This window comes from Engystomops pustulosus, chromosome 5 (genome assembly GCF_040894005.1).
Source record: "Engystomops pustulosus chromosome 5, aEngPut4.maternal, whole genome shotgun sequence".
Taxonomy (NCBI): Eukaryota; Metazoa; Chordata; class Amphibia; order Anura; family Leptodactylidae; genus Engystomops; species Engystomops pustulosus.
Genome location: NC_092415.1, coordinates 65,850,643 through 65,872,252, shown reverse-complemented (window position 1 = coordinate 65,872,252; position 21,610 = coordinate 65,850,643). Strand labels below are relative to the sequence as shown.

General features: G+C 42.2%; 1 protein-coding gene across 1 annotated transcript in view; it reads right to left on the bottom strand.

Annotated features, from left to right (window-relative positions):
* The window catches only part of LDLRAD4 (low density lipoprotein receptor class A domain containing 4), a 175,357-nt gene that overhangs the window by 77,152 nt on the left and 76,595 nt on the right, over positions 1-21,610 (bottom strand). Inside the window, exon 3 of the mRNA XM_072152280.1 lies at positions 8,868-9,002. Coding sequence (XP_072008381.1) covers positions 8,868-9,002 — 135 coding nt within the window. The remainder of the gene's footprint in view (positions 1-8,867; positions 9,003-21,610) is intronic.

Genomic DNA, 21,610 nt, shown 5'->3' with positions numbered 1-21,610 from the left:
GGATCCATAATAATTCTTTATTTATACAGCGCACACAGATTACACAGCGCTGTCCTGAGCTTGCAAAATCCTTCCTGTCTTCATGGGGCTAACAATCTAATCAACCTACCAGTATGTTTTGGAGTGTGGGAGGAAACCGGAGGACCCGGAGGAAACCCATGAAGAGAACATACAAACTCTTTGCAGATGTTGACCTGAATGGGATTTGAACCCAGGACACCAGCGTTATGTTGTGTAGTCCCATTGCAATTCCATAAGCTAATTTAGAACTTTTATTGTGGACATTTTTAAATTGTGTAAAATTTTCTAAACATTGTTTACAAAAGGAATGCTAATGGATTGTGTCAGGATTTACACATAAAAACTTCATTAGGAGAATATGCCCAAAATGTAGACCGCATTCATGCGCTCTATCACTTAGAAGTTTTAGTGCTTCGGCCTTGAGAATGTAAAAAGAACAAGTTGTTGATTTGAATCGTACAATTGCATGTAGTGAATAACACTAATGTCCCTGTTCTCCCGGAGAGGATTATACGTACTGCCATACTGTGGAACCGACAATAAACAAACTTAGACAATGCGTTTCAAAAATAATAACACATTTGAGATTAGTAATTGCATTACAACAGCTTTTTTTTGGCATAACATTGAACTCCATTTACAAAAGTGAAATTCTCAACGTGTTCTGTACATTTTGAACAGTTGAGTAATGTCAATTTCTATATACTTTGTGTAAATTTATTTAATAGTTGGAACAGGTCAGTTCAGGGAAAGTGTTTATCACAGGTTCGGTACATTCAAGGCTCCAAAGAATGTAAGAACAAAATGCTAAAACATGTAATAATAAGCTCCACTGTAGAATGAGACTGTTATTCACTGAGTGATTATGTAAGATGGAGAGCTTTCACATCTCAACCACGAACAGTAAGAGAAAAACATGCTACTTCACTAACAAAACAAACGCTTTATGAAAGCCAAGGATATCAAAAATTGACATTGCTTATAATGTTTTGCCTGGGAAAAAGGAACAAGAAAGTCACTTAAAAATGTCTGGAAAATCAAATGCAGCATACATACTAACAAGCACGGTAAGTTTTTCAACCAACTTATTACTGGTCAGTGTGATGTGCGGCCATTGCCTGTGCATGTTCTCAGGTACCTGGTGGCAGCAATATTAGAGGAGCCACCTGTATGGAGACCCTAATGGATCTCAAAGACTACGGGCGGAATTTATCACTGCTTCGATGCCAGTTTTATGGTGTAGAAGCAGTGAAATAATAGCAAATTCTTGCATACTGCAATAAGTTACGATTATGTGACTACGCCACCTACACGCTGCATGGGCATGGAGGGGACCTAGAGGGGCGTGGCTGCTGGCAGTATGGGCAGGCACAGGGCATTTAACAGGTTTTGTGCAAAACTATGCCAGTTCAGACCCGGCGCAGTTTTTCCTGGCAGGCGCAGCCTGCTGGATACATCGAGCGCCCCAAGCCTCTTGATGTTTCCGGTGGGACAGAGCAGGGCGCGGCCTCATTTAATACACCAGTGTATGATAAATCTCCCCCTATGTATTATTTTTCCAAAACATAAAAATAGAAACAATAAAAGAGACAGTTCTCTTTACCTGAAAACCCTCCCCCAAAATATTCCTACCTGAGTGTGCAGTAACACTGCATCCACAACCATTCATATGTTGTAATAAAACATCCTGGACAGCACGCTATGCGGTGGTAGTTCAAACCGACTACAGAGACTAGGTTATTACAACTTTGGGGTATGCGGAGTGCATTCAATCTTCTAACCCTCCTGTCGTGTGCCTCGGCAAATGCCAAATTTGGAGTTGCAAATTTTTTTTCCCCTTTGTATGAATAAACATTGTAGGATTTTACTTGATGGACCCATGTCTTTATTCAGCTTTATCTAATACAATACAATGGAAGAGTTGTATAAATTAAATAATTGCTGCACATCTATTCCTACATAAAGAATTTAGAATGCTTTGGATAATAACCATTCCTCTTCTCCACAAAGAGCAGTCCCTACGAAGTCTGATGCTAAGCACTGATTGGACAATGTCAGACTGGGGACGGACATGTCCCCAACTGGCAACATAATAGTCAATTTATACATAATTGCTCAGAAGGCATAACAGAGGTATAGTCAAAATTCAACACGCACTCAGAGCCATGAAAACCGATCCATAGCCTAAAATGAAGGCTCCCAGCGTGTTTAGTAAGCATTTGCTAACTATTTCTGGAAGGGAGGGGGCGGTCAAGAAGGAATCAATGGAAATGAAAGAGGGCATCATTTTGCTGAAAAAAAAACTGTAAGGGATACTTTGGCAGTGCCTAATACAACAATTTGGTGCAAATATAATGACAAATTCAAAGAGGGCTGGAATATACACAGATGCATGCATACTTCTTTAATTGCCCCCTTCAAATCATCTTAGGGTACATTAACACATGGAAGAAATTAAAATTTAAAAATAATAAGAATATTTACAGCAAGATCTGTGGCAAAATGTATATAACATGTCTGTATTCTTTATATATTTCTACTGATTTCAACTTAAAAGTAAAAATATCTGTACTATAAAGTGACTTGTTGATCTACAAACCACATAGAGACTGAAAATCCACTGTAGATGCACCCTGTGTGAACATACTCTAGATCAGTGATGGCTCACCAACCTACAACCAAAACCCACTTATATGTTGCAAAGTGCCAACATGACAATTAAAGCAGTAACTTATTGATCCCTGCTGTATCACAGGTTTTAATCGTATTGGCGTCCTGAGTTCACCAATACAATAGAAAGATGGAGAAATTTGGATTGTAGCTTCCCACCAGGGTCCCTGAAGAGGAAGGATCAGGGGACCCAGAGCAGGGGGTCCAATAACAATCCATCTCTATCCACACCTTCTTGCTCCTCCTTTAGTCCTGGCAGCCAAATAGCGCTGAGCATGGCACATCCTGGGCTGTATTGGATCACAGGAGAAAGCCTTTAGTCCTTGCTGGCAAACTCTGTGTTGGGGTGAAGGCCTGAGTGCCCACAGAAAGGGCTCCGAATGCCACCTCTGGCACCCGTTCCATAGGTTCGCCACCACTGCTCTAGATAATGTGACAACTCAGGACTCCTTAGTTTACTCCTTCACTCAGGTATTAAAAATGATTCATTTATTTATGGTGATTTTAGTAGGTCCAGTAAGTTTTTATGCCTGTGTAATGGACTTTAATGGTTACTGCAAACATGAATGTGTCCACTTTGGTTTCTTATCTACTGTTGTGGAATACAGGGGCTAAATGACAGAAATTATGTTCCTCTCCAAATGCTTTGTACCTCAGCTGGATTTCCCTAGATGTAAGTATATGTAAAACAAAATATTATTTGGGAATAGGAGTCCACATATGTTACACATAATAACAGAGCAGTGATAGTCGGTGGCTTCAGAAGTTGCATAGCATTTAATAGTACAGTAAATATCTAGTGCATTCCTTGGTTAAGGACACAGCAGGGTTTGATTATACCAGAGCATAAGCTTCTGATTTCCAGTGAAATAATGGAGAGCGCCCTTGTGTTTCGTGGTCTGCCCTGAGAGACCACAGCTTCCCCCTGTACAGTGAGTCTAGACAGTATTCATGATCCATCTGTCTGGCAGGCCTGGCGGATGGCAAACACTAACAATTCAAATAATTTTAGTTCCTCTGCTCCCGTCCCTCTAGGAAACGGTAACCCGATGCTGCAAATTACTATCATTGTTGTAATTCTTACAATGGCAGTGCCAGACTTGCATTAACATCTTCGCTAGACTGCTAAATTTTTAAAGTAAATGATAAATTTCACGAAGCTCAAGAGGCATAAAAGCCAGGTACTGTAAATTGTAAATGTTATCCCATAGTGATTAGAAATGCATTGTAACGCTATGGGGCAAAAATGATTTCTGAAGACATTACTAGCTCGTAAAAGTATTGTTGGAGGATATATACTCTACTATAAACACTATGGGGGACATTTATCAGCACATGGCATTTATCAGCCAACCCATGCTCTTCGATATGCCAATGATATTAGATTAAACTCTACTTTAATCTGAACCTCTCATGCAACCTCTTACGGACATCTCCAGGACTTCTCCTGAGTAGCACCAATTCTCTGGAATGCCCTTTCCCAAACTAGAAGACTAATACCCACCCTCCAAAGGCAAGCTTATCACACTCATTAACCGCATGAAATGTCAACTCTTCCTCCCATCAGTTATCTGCCAAACACCAGATATAGAAGCTCAAGGCTTCTCTGCAATCATTCACACCTTGGATATATATATATATATATATATATATATATATATATATATATATATATATATATATAAGATGGCGGATGAAGGCTGATTTTTATTTATAATTTTATACTGTTCCCTTATAAAGAATGGCTGGACCATTATACAAGCTCTTATACCTACCCCCTCATCCCCATAGACTGTAAGCGCTTGGGAGCAGGGCCCTCACTCCTATTGTTCCATATGATTGTTTGTACTCTGTAATGTAATATAATATTTGTATATGTCCCCTATGATTTGTAAAGTGCTGCAGAATTGGATGGCGCTATATAAATAAAGATTATTATTATTATGGAGACTCAAGCTCCTCAGGCTCATTTGCATAATTTTAAGTAGAAGGTAAAAGAAGAACAGATGTTTCCACAGGGGGCAGAGTGTGCTTGGTTTACAATCCTTGATCCTGGTGGTAGATTTAAGCAGAGGGGAGGCTGGGATGTGAAAAGTAAGTGTGGAATGGAGTGAATAAGCATAAAGTCAGATGCAAAGTCACATGACAGAAAGCCTGTTCGGTCTATCTATGGTCAGGGGTAGGAACCCTTCCAGTGCATCTACTATTGGAATGCTGTTACAGGCTTTCTGTCAATCCATAAAGTCAGATGAGTGTGCAGGAATGGAAAGTTGTGTTACCAATATCAATACTCTTATCACAAAAAAACACTTTAAAAATCTATTTTTTTAAACTAAAATATAAAGGCCCCAAAACACATAAAATGCAGAAAGAATATACATAAACATTAAGAAAAGTGCAGATAAAGACAAAATACGTTGTAGGAAAAGTAATAAAGAATATTCTGCGGGTAGCATAAGAAAATAACACAAAAACCTTGTATCTATGGAAATATTCGAATATCTAAATTAAAAAAGAAACGATGGGGATCCTTTTCTTGAGTAGAGTGACTTTTGTGGAGTGAAGTAGAGGATACAAATAACAAGAAAACTAAAAAAAAATGGTATACAAGTAGAAAACATTTGAGATACCAGAACAATTGTAAGAAATCTATAAAACCTACATTTATAAACATACAGACTTGGCAAATGTCATAGAATGTAAATAAAGTAATAAAATACTCTGAAATAAATCTGAGTTCAGGCGGACAGTGAGATTATGGAATGTGAAGTGTCTCTTGGTGCAGTATACTTTCTGATGGAACTTTAGGTTCGCTTAATGCCCTCCAAGTACGTATAGCGTCACAGCTACCAACAATAAAGGCTTTCTACCAGAAGCACTACAAAGCTGCTAAACCTGCTAAAACATCTTCTCTCAATGAATTGGTGCACAGACATCATGTTTATTAATTACCACAACCAAACCGTGAACAGGCAGAGCACAGGCTGAGTATCCCACATACTTCACAGACCACCAAAGATGTTTCTTTTTTGCAACATAATTGCAAGCGCTAGAAGAATGGCTATTCATTGGTTTCACAATTACAGAATCAAAGTTTTCTCCATAAAAATATTCTCAACTACAGTTCATTCGATGCATCTACTCAGTTTCTCAATCCACTAATTCCTATACGTAAACGTTCTGCTTGATTTACTTTCAGCAAATAAATGTTATTGTTTGTATAATTAAAAAAAGCGGTTTAATTTTCTACTATACACTCTGCATCAGTTCCTCACAGTTTTCTACATTGCTTGCTGTCAAAGCTTCTATGTTTACTTCCACGGGACAGATATCTATCCGTGGTCATGTGATGTCACACAGGTGCACAGCTCGTTATAAAACACACCTATGATTCCATATAATGAGCCCTGCTTCTGTGTGATATCACATGATCTTGGACAGATTTCTGTCCAATGGAAGCAAATTTTCTATAGAATGTCAGCATCAAATGGGCTATCCCTTTAATATACAAGTACAGTTAAAGACACCAGACTTACAGACGACTCTGAATTACAGACAGACCCCTCTGCCCTCTGGTGATTGTCGCTAGATGCTTTTATTTAGTCCCAGGCGGCAATGATCAGCTGTAAGGAGTCTGTAATGAAGTTTTGTTGATAATCCTTAGTCCCATTACAGCAAAACATTTTGAAAATCTAATTGTCATTGGGACAAAAAAATTTTTTTGTCTGGAGCTAAAATTAAAAAATATACAGTTCCGACTTACATACAAATTGAACTGAAGAACCTATCTTGTACGTAACCCGAAGACTGCCTGTAATGGTTCTCATCACGGGCAGGAATAGGACCTGCTCTCTCTTCTGCATGACCAGCACCATGACCATGTATATTCACCATGTATATTTTTGAGTGTGTAATAACTCAGTTTTAACTAGCCCTTCTAAAGGACATTTACCATTAGTTTAACCATTTAGATGATAAACGAATCCTACTAAGAAGTTGTTGAGGAACACAGGCATTTGTTTTTAAAGGGGAAATCACATATGCAAATTATAACTTTAGAAATTACACTTTAACTTACAGTTTTACAGAAGTACATACACAATCTGCATCTGTAGCTGAACCTGGGAGAGGGTGAGGGAATGACGTTGTACAGACAGGCGGTCCCCTACTTAAGGACACCCGACTTGTATTTATAACATATTTTGGTAAAAGCAAGGAAGTCCATCATCTCAGAGGTTATATTTAAAATTTCATCCTTTATTTTAGACACATTAAACCTGCAGTTTCACACCGGAGCACATAAGATAAGCATCCTAAGCGAAGGTGAAACTGGGGTTTACAATAAGAGATTCTGGGAAATATGCTAATAAGATTTCCAGAATGAGACAAGGAAAGCCACGCCTCTTTTGCTACCTTGTAAGTCAGCCCCCTTAACATCAAGCATGACTTTCAGGAAGCAGAATTATGCGGGATTAAAATCAAATTGGTTTATCTATTCTAGAAGGAACAGATTCCCAGACTATCCTGGTTATAGCCTTCCCAGTATAGAGTAGGGAACCGGTTAAGCGGAGTGAGGGGCTTTCAATGCAACAACTTCAAAACAGTGGTGTAGGGGTTGAAAGTCTCCCCATTTAACAGTAAAACAAACCACATATTGTATGTTTTTATATTCAAACCATTTCTACAGGATCAGATGTAAGAAGCGCAGCATTTTTGCCATCTGCCTTAAGATCTTATAAAGTATGGCATTAAAACACCACCCTATAATAAGAACCGACAAGTGCAAGACTGTAGCGTGCCATGACGGCCAGTATTTTCTCAAAGAGGAATGATATATCGATTGCATTTTTTCACAAAGCAAGGTAAAACCTCGGTCTAGAGGATCAAGCAGAGTTCATCTATAAATAGTGTGTCCGTGAGGAATTTAATTTCCTAGAAACCAGCCAAGGATACACATTTATAACTTACGAAATTCACTAAAACTTTAACAGCTGCGACATCGGCAACGTCACCCACTATAATATGTGGCACACGGTAGCACTATGGCCTATTAACACATTGTTTACAATTACGCGGACACTCGGCAGCTTTTAGAAGAAGTTTAATGGCTGAAAGCCTAATCATGAACAGCTCAGGCAGGGACCAATAACCGATAATGACTCCTTAGTGGAGAAGATGGATAGCGACTAGATGCAAGATTCACAGAGCAGCTTCTAAATACACATACACCAGACAGGAACAGTAAATGAATATCACAGTGGTTATAAAGAATATAAATCTGAGATGTTGCAGCCTCATTTTTTATCTGGATGAAATAATCAGAAGACAATGAAGTTGAGTGGACAATGGCCAATGTGTAATTGAATCGCAGTTGCCATTTCCACGTTTTAATACAGTATTATATCTACGTCTAATGGCATTTACAGAGCAATGCATGGACAGAGCTTCTTGGAGAATCTTCCTATGTATAATGTTTTTTCTTTGAAACATTCCTGCGTTACGGTATCTTCGTGCTGGTAATATCTGTTAAATCTCTACTGAGGATTTTATGGATACATGCTCATTGTACAATCAGGTCTCATATTAAATGCCATTCAATCTATAAAAATCATAATTTTCTGCTTTACATTTCAAAAGGTCATATTGTTTTCTTTAAAAACACAGAATTTTTTTTTATGATCAGATAAAAAAAAGTATAGACTGTAAACATGAAGATTACCATGGTTCTAATTTAATCAATCTGATCGCATATTTATGCTCACCATCAAAATTTGATCAATGATGGCTGTAGTTTAAAGGGGATGTACTGTACCAAGTTCTAACAATCTGAGCCCCACTGCTGAGAGCCCCATTGACCAGCAGCAGGGTTAAGCGTTATCTATCCATTTTATTTATCTGCCTCTTTCTTCTTTGAAAGTTCAAGTGGGCAGTCGTTTAAAAACCATGGGGCTCATTTACTAAGGGTCTGTCGGACAACACGCCGCGGGATCGCGGCAGGATTGGGTAAGTCAATCTGACCCAATGTATCAATCTGCTCTATATATTTTGCCATGGTGGCAGGGTCCCTTTAATGTCATTGGTCACTTACTCATCAATTATAATTATTTTACTAAAATCACTTTTTGGACCAGTCATAGAACAATGTAATGGCAAAGAGAACAGTTACTTGTACTTACAGGTAAATATCCCTGGTGGTGGGTGTTCTGTTGGACAGTTTTCTTCATCACTGTTATCCCCACAATCATTTAGCTGGTTACAAATTAGCGACCCAAGATACAAGCATTTGCCACTGGTGCAGGTAAATTTGCACTCTGAAAAAACAAAAAAAGTATTAGTCACAACAAAAGGATTTCAAATTTGTCCTGAGATTTATACTAACAATATTCTACAACACATATTGAATTTTAAAGGGGTTTTCTCACACAAGAAAATTCTCACACCTCCTAGTGATGTTTACACAACAAAGATCCTTTTAACACGTTACTTTACAATTTTACTCCATTTTATTGCTGTTTTAGCTCCCATCACTCCCTAGGCTGCTCAGTGCAAAATCCAAGGATGTGGGTGGGGGCTCTCTCTCAGCAGACACATTATTATCCATCTAGTTCTATGGGGAGACAATATCATGCTACAGGTGTATATACACTTTCATCTGATTTCTGACATTGTACTTACACACTGGCACATAGAAAGAGAGATGAGACAGATCAGAGATGCATAAGATGCATGAGAATACACAGAGGGAAGACAGACAGTATCATAGTTTATAAGGTTTAATAGAGGCAGGTGGGTTAGGTCTAACCTATGATCCTACAGTGTTGATCCTGAAAAAGACAACCTCCACCATCCGGCTGATGCCAACTACCCCACATTGGTGAAAAATATTGATTCCTAACAATATATCTGTCAGTATAAATCAACACCCCATGTGAAATTTTCCTGGGAGACATCCAAGCCTCACTTGAAATTATCCAGTATATCAACCATCTTGAATTCTAAACAAATAAAAGATTTATGCACTTAAAGGCATTGGCTGAGATCATTCAAATACTTGGATGTTAGGAGGTAGTTTGTTACCAGATTAATACAAAATATAGGTCCCAGGAAGGTATAAAAATAACATACGCGCCATACTCTAGAGCTCTGGGCATACACCGGCGGTCATAGGATCTGAACCTGGGCGCCAGAGACGGGCAAGTGTAGCACCTTTGATATTATTACACCCGCAGCACCTATATTCAAAAAATGTATTCTTAGGAAGAGTGTCCCACCTTCTAGGGCTTCCACTAAAGTAGAGAGCTACATGACAATCCCTGTCTAATTATTTAAAAACAAGCTACAACCCCTAGAGTACAGTTACACTTATTTTTTCTGGTGATGTATGCAGATATTATTATTGTTATGCCATATACATGCTGTAATTAAAATGAATAAACTTCTATTGAAATGTCTTAAAAACCAGAGGAAATACAGACACAGTTTATTAGACAAAGACACAACATGACCTGGCTCAAATGAGTCTACCATTAAAGTGGAGATCTACATCACAATCTCCGTCTATTTGTTTAAAAGCAAACCACAACCACTCCTCAGATTACATATCCATGATTGGACGGGAAAATAAGAGGTAGAAATAATACAAATAAACATTCAATTTATATTCCTGAAGAGCAAAGCAACTGCTGCCACCGATGGTGGATCTTCATATAGGCAGTATGGGTGGGCGTTCAGGGCCTTAAGCTTCTCAGGTGCCCACACCCGCCCATACCTGGGTCCTATATGAAGATTGGTAGCTTGAAAAAAACCTCTATACTCACCTCCGGCCCTGCTGCTCCGTCTTCTCCTCTTCGGGCCGGTAAGAGGAGAAGACAGAGCCGCAGGGAGAAGAAGCTGAAGGTGAGGATAGAGGTTATTTTCAAAGGGGCCATTGCGTCAAAGGGGGGAGGGCTCGGCAGCGGCCATTGCATCAAAGGGGGGAGGGCTCGGCAGCGGCCATTGCATCAAAGGTGGGAGGGCTCGGCAGCGGCCATTTCATCAAAGGGGGGAGGGCTCGGCAGCGGCCATTTCATCAAAGGGGGGAGGGCTCGGCAGCGGCCATTTCATTAAAGGGGGGCCTGTGCAGCGGCCATTTCATTAAAGGGGGGCCTGTGCAGCGGCCATTTCATTAAAGGGGGGCCTGTGCAGTGGCCATTTCATTAAAGGGGGGCCTGTGCAGCGGCCATTTCATTAAAGGGGGGCCTGTGCAGCGGCCATTTCATTAAAGGGGGTCCTGTGCAGCGGCCATTTCATTAAAGGGGGTCCTGTGCAGCGGCCATTTCATTAAAGGGGGACATTTTTCAGACAAGTAATTGTTTTTGGGGATGTGACGCCTGGGGGATATGGCATAGTAGGACCTGTGTCTCACAGGCTGCATTCTTGCCTTAGGACCCATGAGCACTTAGCTACACACCTGTTTCTGCAGTAAACTCATCAGCAGATGCTATGCATTCATGAAACAGGGTGAAAGCTAAATGCACATTTATATAGTCTGCTGAAAATCTAGAAAGTTTAATAATCTTCTGATTTGTTGAGCTTAATTTGTGTACACACACTGGAGTTTACAGCCCTTAGAGGAGTATATATATGACCCTTGGCTGTTTTATGCGTACGTTTGCAGAGGGTTAGATGCTTTGAGAACTTTTTCAATTTTAAAGTTCACGTTCTATTGGAGACCAATTTTTTTACCCATGCTGTTATTTATTGCAGATTTGAGGCATTGTTACGCTATGTTATTTTCATTTAACTACACGGTGCTGTAGCCCGGCAGTTTTAGAGGATTACTTGCACTTCAATAATCCAGTGTTCAGTTTAGTAGGTAATAGTTCGAGGAACATTTCCTAGAACGACAGAAATGGCAAATACATTCAGCGGTATTAATATAAAGATCTAGCTTCGCTTCCATCATAGTGATCCTACCCACCGTCTTTCATCTTCTTTGGTAGTATACATTGGCTATATTTATTTCACAAAGGGCACATTTTCTTTGAAAAGCCAAAATGTGCATGTACAGTTATATGACACTTGGCACTGGAGTGAAGAAGGCCCCAAGAGGACGAGGAATAAGATGAATATACATTTTTTATTTTTTTCCCTAAAACTATTGTGGCAGTGTTACTATTGGAGATGAGGAGGTGATAAACATGGGGACACAACATACCGAAGTCACCACTGGTAGAGGAGTTGGGGTATGTCGTGGAGCCTCTTTTAGCATTGGGTTCAAAATTGACTACTAATAAGATACTATATTAGGCAAGGAAACTTATGGCCTCTCATTGGTTACATGTATCACCTCCTAAAATCAAGGAACTAGTTACACAGTACATTTATTTGAAGTGAGATAATATGAAGATGTTCAAAAAACAGTGGCGGAAATGGATCCTCACACCTGGCTTGCTGTCTTCAGCGGTTCGTAGTAACATGGCGCTGATTATGCATTCCTGGGGGTCTACATAGGCCTGCAAATTGCAAATTTCTCTTGGCATATCTGGTGTCCCACACTGTGTGCACATATGATATGGATCTAATGACTGGTCGGACATTGAGACACCCTTCTCTGGGGAGAGGGGGGGGGGTTATGTATGTATGTTTGTACGTATTTTTTTTCTTGTGCCATTACAAAAATGTTAATAAAAACTACTTAATAAATACTACTTGGATACTGTGGGAAGATCTGCAACTATTGGCTTCTGTGGGGGCACCGTGACTACATTGGCTGTGGTGGGGGCAGTGTTACTACATTGGCTATTGTGGGGGAATCGAGACGTCATTGGCTATGGTGGGGGCAACAGTAATAAAATAAAAATTTGTTGCTCATCACTCCTTATTGCACAAGGAATGTCCCAGTCGTGTCCTCAGATGTCTTGTGCAGACCCACACATCAAATGCAATAGAGAAAGAGTCCCTTTAATCCAGCACTGACAACGGAACAATTTTATTCCATTCTCTTCTTACAGTATAAAAGTTCAACCCCAACACAGTACATGTCCAAATGAACAGGGTAAAAAACCCATGAGTTTCTGGCATACTTAATCTTGGTTCTAGAGGGGCTACACAGTGGCTTCTGTAGGGGGGGCACCGTGGCTACACAGAGGCTTCTGTGGGGGGGGGCACCGTGGCTACACAGAGGCTTCCGTGGGGGGTGCACCGTGGCTACACAGAGGCTTCCGTGGGGGGTGCACCGTGGCTACACAGTGGCTTCTGTGGGGGGGGGGCACCGTGGCTACACAGTGGCTTCTGTGGGGGGGGGGCACCGTGGCTACACAGTGGCTTCTGTGGGGGGGGGGCACCGTGGCTACACAGTGGCTTCTGTGGGGGGGGGGGCACCGTGGCTACACAGTGGCTTCTGTGGGGGGTGCACCGTGGCTAAACAGTGCCTTCTGTGGGGGGGTGCACCGTGGCTACACAGTGGCTTCTGTGGGGGGGCACCGTGGCTACACAATGGCTTCTGTGGGGGGGCACCGTGGCTACACAATGGCTTCTTTGGGGGGGGCACCGTGGCTACACAGTGGCTTCTTTGGGGGGGGCACCGTGGCTACACAGTGGCTTCTGTGGGGGGGGCACCGTGGCTACACAGTGGCTTCTGTGGGGGGGGCACCGTGGCTACACAGTGGCTTCTGTGGGGGGGCACCGTGGCTACACAGTGGCTTCTGTGGGGGAGGGCACCGTGGCTACACAGTGGCTTCTGTGGGGGGGGGGCACCGTGGCTACACAGTGGCTTCTGTGGGGGGGGCACCGTGGCTACACAGTGGCTTCTGTGGGGGGGCACCGTGGCTACACAGTGGCTTCTGTGGGGGGGGGGGCACCGTGGCTACACAGTGGCTTCTGTGGGGGAGGGGGCACCGTGGCTACACAGTGGCTTCTGTGGGGGAGGGGGCACCGTGGCTACACAGTGGCTTCTGTGGGGGAGGGGGCACCGTGGCTACACAGTGGCTTCTGTGGGGGAGGGGGCACCGTGGCTACACAGTGGCTTCTGTGGGGGGGGGCACCGTGGCTACACAGTGGCTTCTGTGGGGGGGGGGGCACCGTGGCTACACAGTGGCTTCTGTGGGGGGTGCACCGTGGCTAAACAGTGCCTTCTGTGGGGGGTGCACCGTGGCTAAACAGTGCCTTCTGTGGGGGGGTGCACCGTGGCTACACAGTGGCTTCTGTGGGGGGGCACCGTGGCTACACAATGGCTTCTGTGGGGGGGCACCGTGGCTACACAATGGCTTCTTTGGGGGGGGGCACCGTGGCTACACCGTGGCTTCTGTGGGGGGGCACCGTGGCTACACAGTGGCTTCTTTAGGGGGGGCACCGTGGCTACACAGTGGCTTCTGTGGGGGGGGCACCGTGGCTACACAGTGGCTTCTGTGGGGGGGCACCGTGGCTACACAGTGGCTTCTGTGGGGGGGGGCACCGTGGCTACACAGTAGCTTCTGTGGGGGGGGGGCACCGTGGCTACACAGTGGCTTCTGTGGGGGGGGGCACCGTGGCTACACAGTGGCTTCTGTGGGGGGTGCACCGTGGCTACACAGTGCCTTCTGTGGGGGGGTGCACCGTGGCTACACAGTGGCTTCTGTGGGGGGGCACCGTGGCTACACAATGGCTTCTGTGGGGGGGCACCGTGGCTACACAATGGCTTCTTTGGGGGGGGCACCGTGGCTACACAGTGGCTTCTGTGGGGGGGCACCGTGGCTACACAGTGGCTTCTGTGGGGGGGGCACCGTGGCTACACAGTGGCTTCTGTGGGGGGGCACCGTGGCTACACAGTGGCTTCTGTGGGGGGGCACCGTGGCTACACAGTAGCTTCTGTGGGGGGGGGCACCGTGGCTACACAGTGGCTTCTGTGGGGGGGGCACCACGGCTTCTGTGGGGGGGCACCGTGGCTTCTGTGGGGGGGGACCGTGGCTTCTGTGGGGGGGGCCGTGGCTTCTGTGGGGGGGGCACCGTGGCTTCTGTGGGGGGGGGCACCGTGGCTTCTGTGGGGGGGCACCGTGGCTTCTGTGGGGGGGGCACCGTGGCTTTTGAGGGGGGGGCACGGTGACTTCTGTATCCTTTCTATGCAGCCATCTCTGGTATATTACGGTTTTTGTGCTCTAAATGTTAAATTATTTTAAAACTCTAAACTATTATATCCTTGGTTGAACTTGATTGACATTTGTCTTTTTTCAACTGTATAGACTATGATGATATTAGAGAGGGCACATTTTATTTACAGCCCAGGGGCCCGATAGCCTTAATCTTATGCTACTACTTCTACACCACATCACAAAATAAGATGGGAAACATTTTTTTGGGCAGGGAAAAGGGGGTACCCACTAAATTTGCCAGTTAGGGGCACCAAAATTCCTAGTGGCAGACCTGTTCTCAAATATAAGATAGATGGAGGTCTGACACCTGGAACCTCCATTAATCAGAGCTGACAGCAACCGTGATCATGGAGCTCCTTTCTCTGTCAGGTATCAGTGCTAAGTAAATGGTCAGCTCCCATTCAATAGAACAAAGGGGCACAGAGTCTCCAGAGTTTTACAGTGGGGCTCATTTACGAAGGGTCGCACTGTTCACTTTTGTCGGACCGTTCGCCTTTTTCGTGGATTACGCGGCTTTGACAGGTATTTAACAGGTGTCTGCACTGGGATTTTGGCGCAGTTGCGCTGGCTTCCATGAGACACACGTTGGGTGGCGTGCCGTCGGCCGATCCGACTCATTCGGACTGAGCATGGGATTTAACTTTCAAATTGTGTCGCAAGCCCAAGCACTTACATGTACAATTCAAAAGATGGTGAACTCTGTCGGACCTGAGTGGGGAAGTGACACATGCAGGATATCGGGCGCACAGTCCATCTTAGTGAATGGCGGCACAGTGCATTATCTTCGGACAATGCATTTCGGTGAACTCCAGGGGACAGGTAAGCAAGTGTGCCCCAGTGTCTTTGAATAGGGCAGAGTTGCAGTACAAGGCACAGCTCCACATACAGACATGCTGTTGATGTTATGTCTATTAAGTTACTCTTACTCTTTAGTGTGGGTAAATTACTGAACATAGAAACAAAAACTGAGCAGCTCCCTCCACTGTTAGGGCTTGGAGCACGGATCAGCCCGTATCACATCAGGAAACCAAATAGAAAGATCAATCTCTCTTGTCTCCAGGGTTAAAATGAAGATTCTTTTATAGGTGCAATATATGCGGACAAGACATCAAACAAAAAAAATCAGACTGGTGCATGCAAGTGCCTTTGCTTGTGGCTCATGAGTAAAGCACTTGCACACACCAGATTTTTTGATAAAAGTATCTTCATTTTAACCTGGAGACAAGAGAGATGGATCTTTCTATTTGGTTTCCGGGTAAATGATTTAAGATATAAGGAGCTGAACTATGCGATTATAGCAAGCACATAAAGTAACATAGATAGATAGATAGATAGATAGATAGATAGATAGATAGATAGATAGATAGATAGATAGATAGATAGATAGATATGTGATAGATAGATAGATATGTGATAGATAGATAGATAGATAGATAGATAGATAGATAGATAGATAGATATAGTAAATATACATAGGTGGATTGCTACATTACACTTGCTTCCCGTGTTTACCATATGCTGCCTGAATACGGTCTAATGCAGCAATTATTACCAGAAAGGAAATCACATCATGCAAAATGATAATATCAGGAGCAGAGCGATGGATTTTTCCCCCATCTGGGATAATTCACACAGCATGCAGCCTTCTCCTCCCACACAGTCACATTTTATAAATAGAATAACGCTATTTTCATCGGAGCCTCAGAAAGGGGAAAAAATGTTGTTGGTTTGAAAAGGGAATATGAATTTTCCCCATACAAAATAACCAACCATACAAATACCACTATATGGAATCATTAGCTCTACATGGGGTCTTTTCAGAATGTGTTCCAGGTACCGGATAATGAAGATTGACCATTCAGAGATGGCAATTTCATAGAAACAGGTTTTATTCTGACTTCTTTATTTTAAACGGTATGCTAAGTGAGACATAAGCCAGAAAATAGGTCTACTGTATGCCACAAATCCATCCCCTGGCATGTGAAAGTTTGCTGCCATAGTCATCTGCTTCTATGGACATGCAAGCTACAGTACAATAACATAGTAATTATAAATTGTCATAATGATCCAATCCCATGGAAAACATGGAAGATAAACCTACATTACACACCATAGATTAATTTTTCTAGAAATAGATCTGCACCTCAACCACTGATCTGTATGTCCAACCAACATGCTGTACCCAGTGCAATGACAAATCTTTTGAATTAGTTAGGATTGACCTTGAAGTCAGTGGAAGATAATGATGGAAATAAAATTAGGAAATGTTAGTATTAAACCAAATGTCCAGCAACACTATTGTTATTTACGTTGGGCCACAGTTACAGACTGGTCTCAAAGACTTTAAAAGGAAAATATCACAATTTAGAAAAAACTTTGCTTCCAGCCAAAGGCAAAAGGATATCTCCTAGACATAATTTCACAAGAGCGTTATGGTCTATCCTAGAAGTTATGTTTGCCCTTCTTCACAGATGTTGGAAACGCCCACCTAGATCCCAATCTGTCCTAGAACCCTGAACGTGGGGAGAGACGCAGAACCCTTGTGAAAACATAGTATGAAACTAAATCATAGGCCATAATTGTCCTCCTAACATGTTTGGAACCCCGACAAATTCAATGACACTAGTACTGCTGCTCTATGATCTTCTCTTGAGGAATTCTGATCCATCCTAGATATAGGAAGTTACAAGCTACTACTCAAGGGAAGACACCTATGGCAAGACCAACCACAAGAAGATGCTTGCATGGTATAATGGGGCTTGTAGAAAACTACCAACATGTACACAAACACCCACTTTCTCTACTGTTAGGCTGTGAACAGTGGGGGTTGAAAAGGCCAATTTTGTTTGACTAAAGGTACGATAAATATACACGATAATAAGCCTATAAAAATAACTAGCCTTTTTTGAGAATTTAGTAGAAAGGTTGTTTTTGGACAACCTATTTAATGAGTCATAACAATTTTTTTTAATTCTCTATTTTATAGACATTAGTTTTCTATACTTTAAGTCACACAAGTAGAAGGAAATTATTTCAGCTTTTGTTCAACTCTGACAGTTGTTCAGCCATAGCATCTGGAAGCACAGACAACATGCTATCTGCTGCATAAATTAGCAGCGCATTTCAATAAGGAGAATTGCGTTTTCCAAGAGTTCATCAACACCTGCTAAATTAATTAAATCCTACATGAAGTCCTCCAACCTCAGCCATTAAAACTCCTCACAGTACAGAGTTCTTCAATCTCCACGTGTTGACAGGTCTATGAGCTACAGTCTGCAGTGCTGTTAGCTCCTTATCCATTCTGGAAAAACAGAATGTTCAACATCCCAATAGATAAATGTATTCAGACATATACAAGATCTCGGGAGACAAGAATACGACCAACAAAAAGCTACATAACTCAAACTTAAGGACCTCTCACTACCACCGCCACCTCTACGTGTCTGCATCTTTTTATCAGTGCCACACAACAGATACTGGCATACTAGCCCCACTGTTCTTTAGCAATCATTGCTGTTTTTGGCATCAGATTCCAATTTGTGACATAAAAATTCTGGTGTGCAGGACTTTCCCCTCCATTATCCAAGCAAGGTTAAAACAAGTCTTTTGCCTTAGCCACAATAAATAAAGGTCCAGGTCAAAGATGGGATTCATAGGGATATAGTAATATACTCATAATACTAAATTTTATTTGGGGAAGTAGCCTAATTTTAGAGCCACAAGGTCTACAGTGATACATATATATATGTATTTATATCTTTATTTCGTTACCATATATGTGTGATGTTGTTTGATATTAGAATCAGTCTGTTGTATGCGGAGATGAGCTATGTTGGGCGTTTTCCCTTCTGGCAAATCACCGTTTCAACAGCACACACCCTCGATACAGGGATTGGCTGCTGCTTGTTTTAAATTGTTACTGTGTTAAAAAAAATTTATGCCATGACTAAGAGCACCTAACACTCGAAACGCATAGGCAAAACCTCTGCCATGTCCTCTGCAATTTTAAAATGAAGAAATAAAGAATACATTGCTTTTTAAGAAGTGCCGCGACCCTTTGTTACTTTGGATTACTTTTACCTGCAGTCCTGGCAGGCCACGCGCACAGCACTCTGCAGGATTGAGGATTTCCTTATGGATTGTCACCCATGTGTGAGGACTTGCTAAAGATCAGGGTGAGCCGTATTACTTTTCTTTTTTACTTTTGCTTGCTGTTGTGCTCATCCCCTGCTCCTCTCCGCAGCGCCGATTTATGCCCGCCGTACTACGGTGCGGCGGGCATACATCGTCTGAATGTAGCCTTACAGTGTTACAGTCTGTTGATTAATAAAGCTCTTTAAATGGAAAAAAATAAAATAAGGTTTTACACAATAAATGGGATGTCGATAATAAGATTCCTTGCTATTTTGCCATATTAAAAGAGCTGTCAACTCTGCATCAATAAAAGCTCCCAATCATACATTTGATTATAAAGTTCAAGGTCATCACAATTTCCTGTAAATAACTCACAAAATGATATACCCTAGTCTGGCTATAGGCCTGCAGCATTCATTTAGTATAAGGATGATAGGCTGCAATTTGTTTTGGTGGTTCCTTGTTGATTTTTGTAAATGTTCCCCAGTTACCATTTTTGGTTTGGAACGTAAAGGAAATTTACCACGAGAATAAAGGATTGTAAGATAAGCACACTTACATAGTGGTGTGTGCCCCCTCTGGTAGGATCCACTCTTCTTTTAGCTTCTTATTTGCTGGTTTTGCAAAAGAAAAAGCTTTTAAAACAATTGAGCCTCAGGGGCTCCGGGCTCAATTAACAGCTATGAAGCCAGGAGCCCCATAGGCTAATTTGTATAATTTTAGAAGCCTTTTTTGTAAAAACAAGGGAACAGGAAGCCAAAAAAGAGCTGATCCTGTCAGTGGGGGCACACACCAGTATGTCAGTGTGCTTGGTTTTCAATCCTTCATCCTAGTTGTAGATGTCCTTTTAGTGGTGTAGCCGCTGAGCTGAACACTACTATGACATATAGGAATTTTTTTTTTTTTTTTTTTAAATTACAATAAACCTGAATGCCCCTTTAAGATACCAAACAACCCTTCTGCTGTGTGTCAGTGGTAAAGCTGCTTAGTCTTCCAGAATGATATGTGGATGAAAACTATAATATCACCAATTGTAGTCTCTAACGTTATTATCCGTGTATTGATGCAATAAATTTCACGGGATACAGCACAATGTATAAGCAGGAGATGCTTATGTGATGCTAGGTGATAAGATGCAATTGGAAAGGTAAGATTTCTTTGTGCGATGCACCATCTGGCCGGCCTGTCATGTTATTGCAGATGTAAACCTGACAACGTATCCATGTACTGCCAGCTGCTTCATGCATCACATATAATAACAAATGCAGGTTTTTACTATCAATCCTGCTGCTAACATAATAAGATGCAGTCACGCAGGCATTCTGATGTAAAGGCAATAAATATGAGTAATGTTGCCGATATGGTTGATAGTCCCATTGTCTAGGTCTACTGGTGCAGTGCACAACTAGAGAACTATAGGCAACTCTTTCAATTCTATCACTACTGGAAAACAAAGCCTACTGATATGTACTTTACACAGCAGGGAGAGGAGCAAAACTTACAATACAATAAACCTCATCCTTATACAAACTGATTTTTGTGTTTTGGAGGTGCAGAGTAAAGCTAAAGTAAAAGGGGTTGTCCCATTTCGGCAAATAATTGATATTTGTGCAAAGAAATACAATATTCCAATATACTTTCTGTAATACTTCTAGATCTCTGCTTGCTGTAATGCTATAGAAATCTGCCCACAGTCATGTGATGTCACACAGATGCATCGCTCATTATAGCACACGGTTGTAATTACTCTCTGTGATACAATGAGCAATGTGCCTGTGTGACATCACAAGTTCCTTTTCAATTGCAGCAAACAGAGATCTAGAAAGCTGTGAGGAATTAAAACGGAAAGAGTATTGAAAATATTTTATAACTTTACATTATACATGTTGAGTCATACATTTACCCACATTCCCAAAGATATGTATAAAACAGCTCCCCGGGGCTCTAAGCTAGCACTGCCAGCAGCTTTCACAGGATAACGGTCAGCCACCATATCAGCATTAAATTAACCAATTCCCCCCCAGTATATCCAGACCAGGAAAAGAACATAAGAGTTTCCTGGATGCAGCAGTCATAGCACCCACACAAAGGTAGAGGCAAGTTCTTTACTTACTTGTAATGGCAACCTTTACTTACCTCTAGAGGCAAGTGTCTTACGTGACCCGGACATATGCGGGATCGCTGGCCGTGCAGCCAATCTGGCACATATACACCCCAACCTACTAGCAATGGCGGTGTTGTCCAGGGGAAACACAATCATAAACATGGCTAGCACGTAGGGGTGTCAATTTGCCAGATTGGCTGCACGGCCGCCGTTCCCGTAATATGTCCGGGTCATAGGGGACACTTTCGAACCGAACCTAAAGTTCAAGGCTGCTCATCTCGCTAACTTTAAAGGGCATCTACCACCAGGATCAAAGATTATAAACCAAGCACACTTATATGCTGGTGTGTGCCTCCTTTGTGAGGATCTGCTCTTATGTTAGCTCCTTATGCCATTGTATTTACAAAGAAAGGCTTTAAAAATTATGCAAACGAGCCTGAGAGGCTCCAGACTCAATTAACAGCTATGGAGCTGGAGCCCCGCAGGCTTATTTGCATGATTTTTTAAAACTTTTTTGTAAAAACAAGGGCATAAAGAGCAAAAACAAAAGTGAATCCTACCAGAGGGGACACAC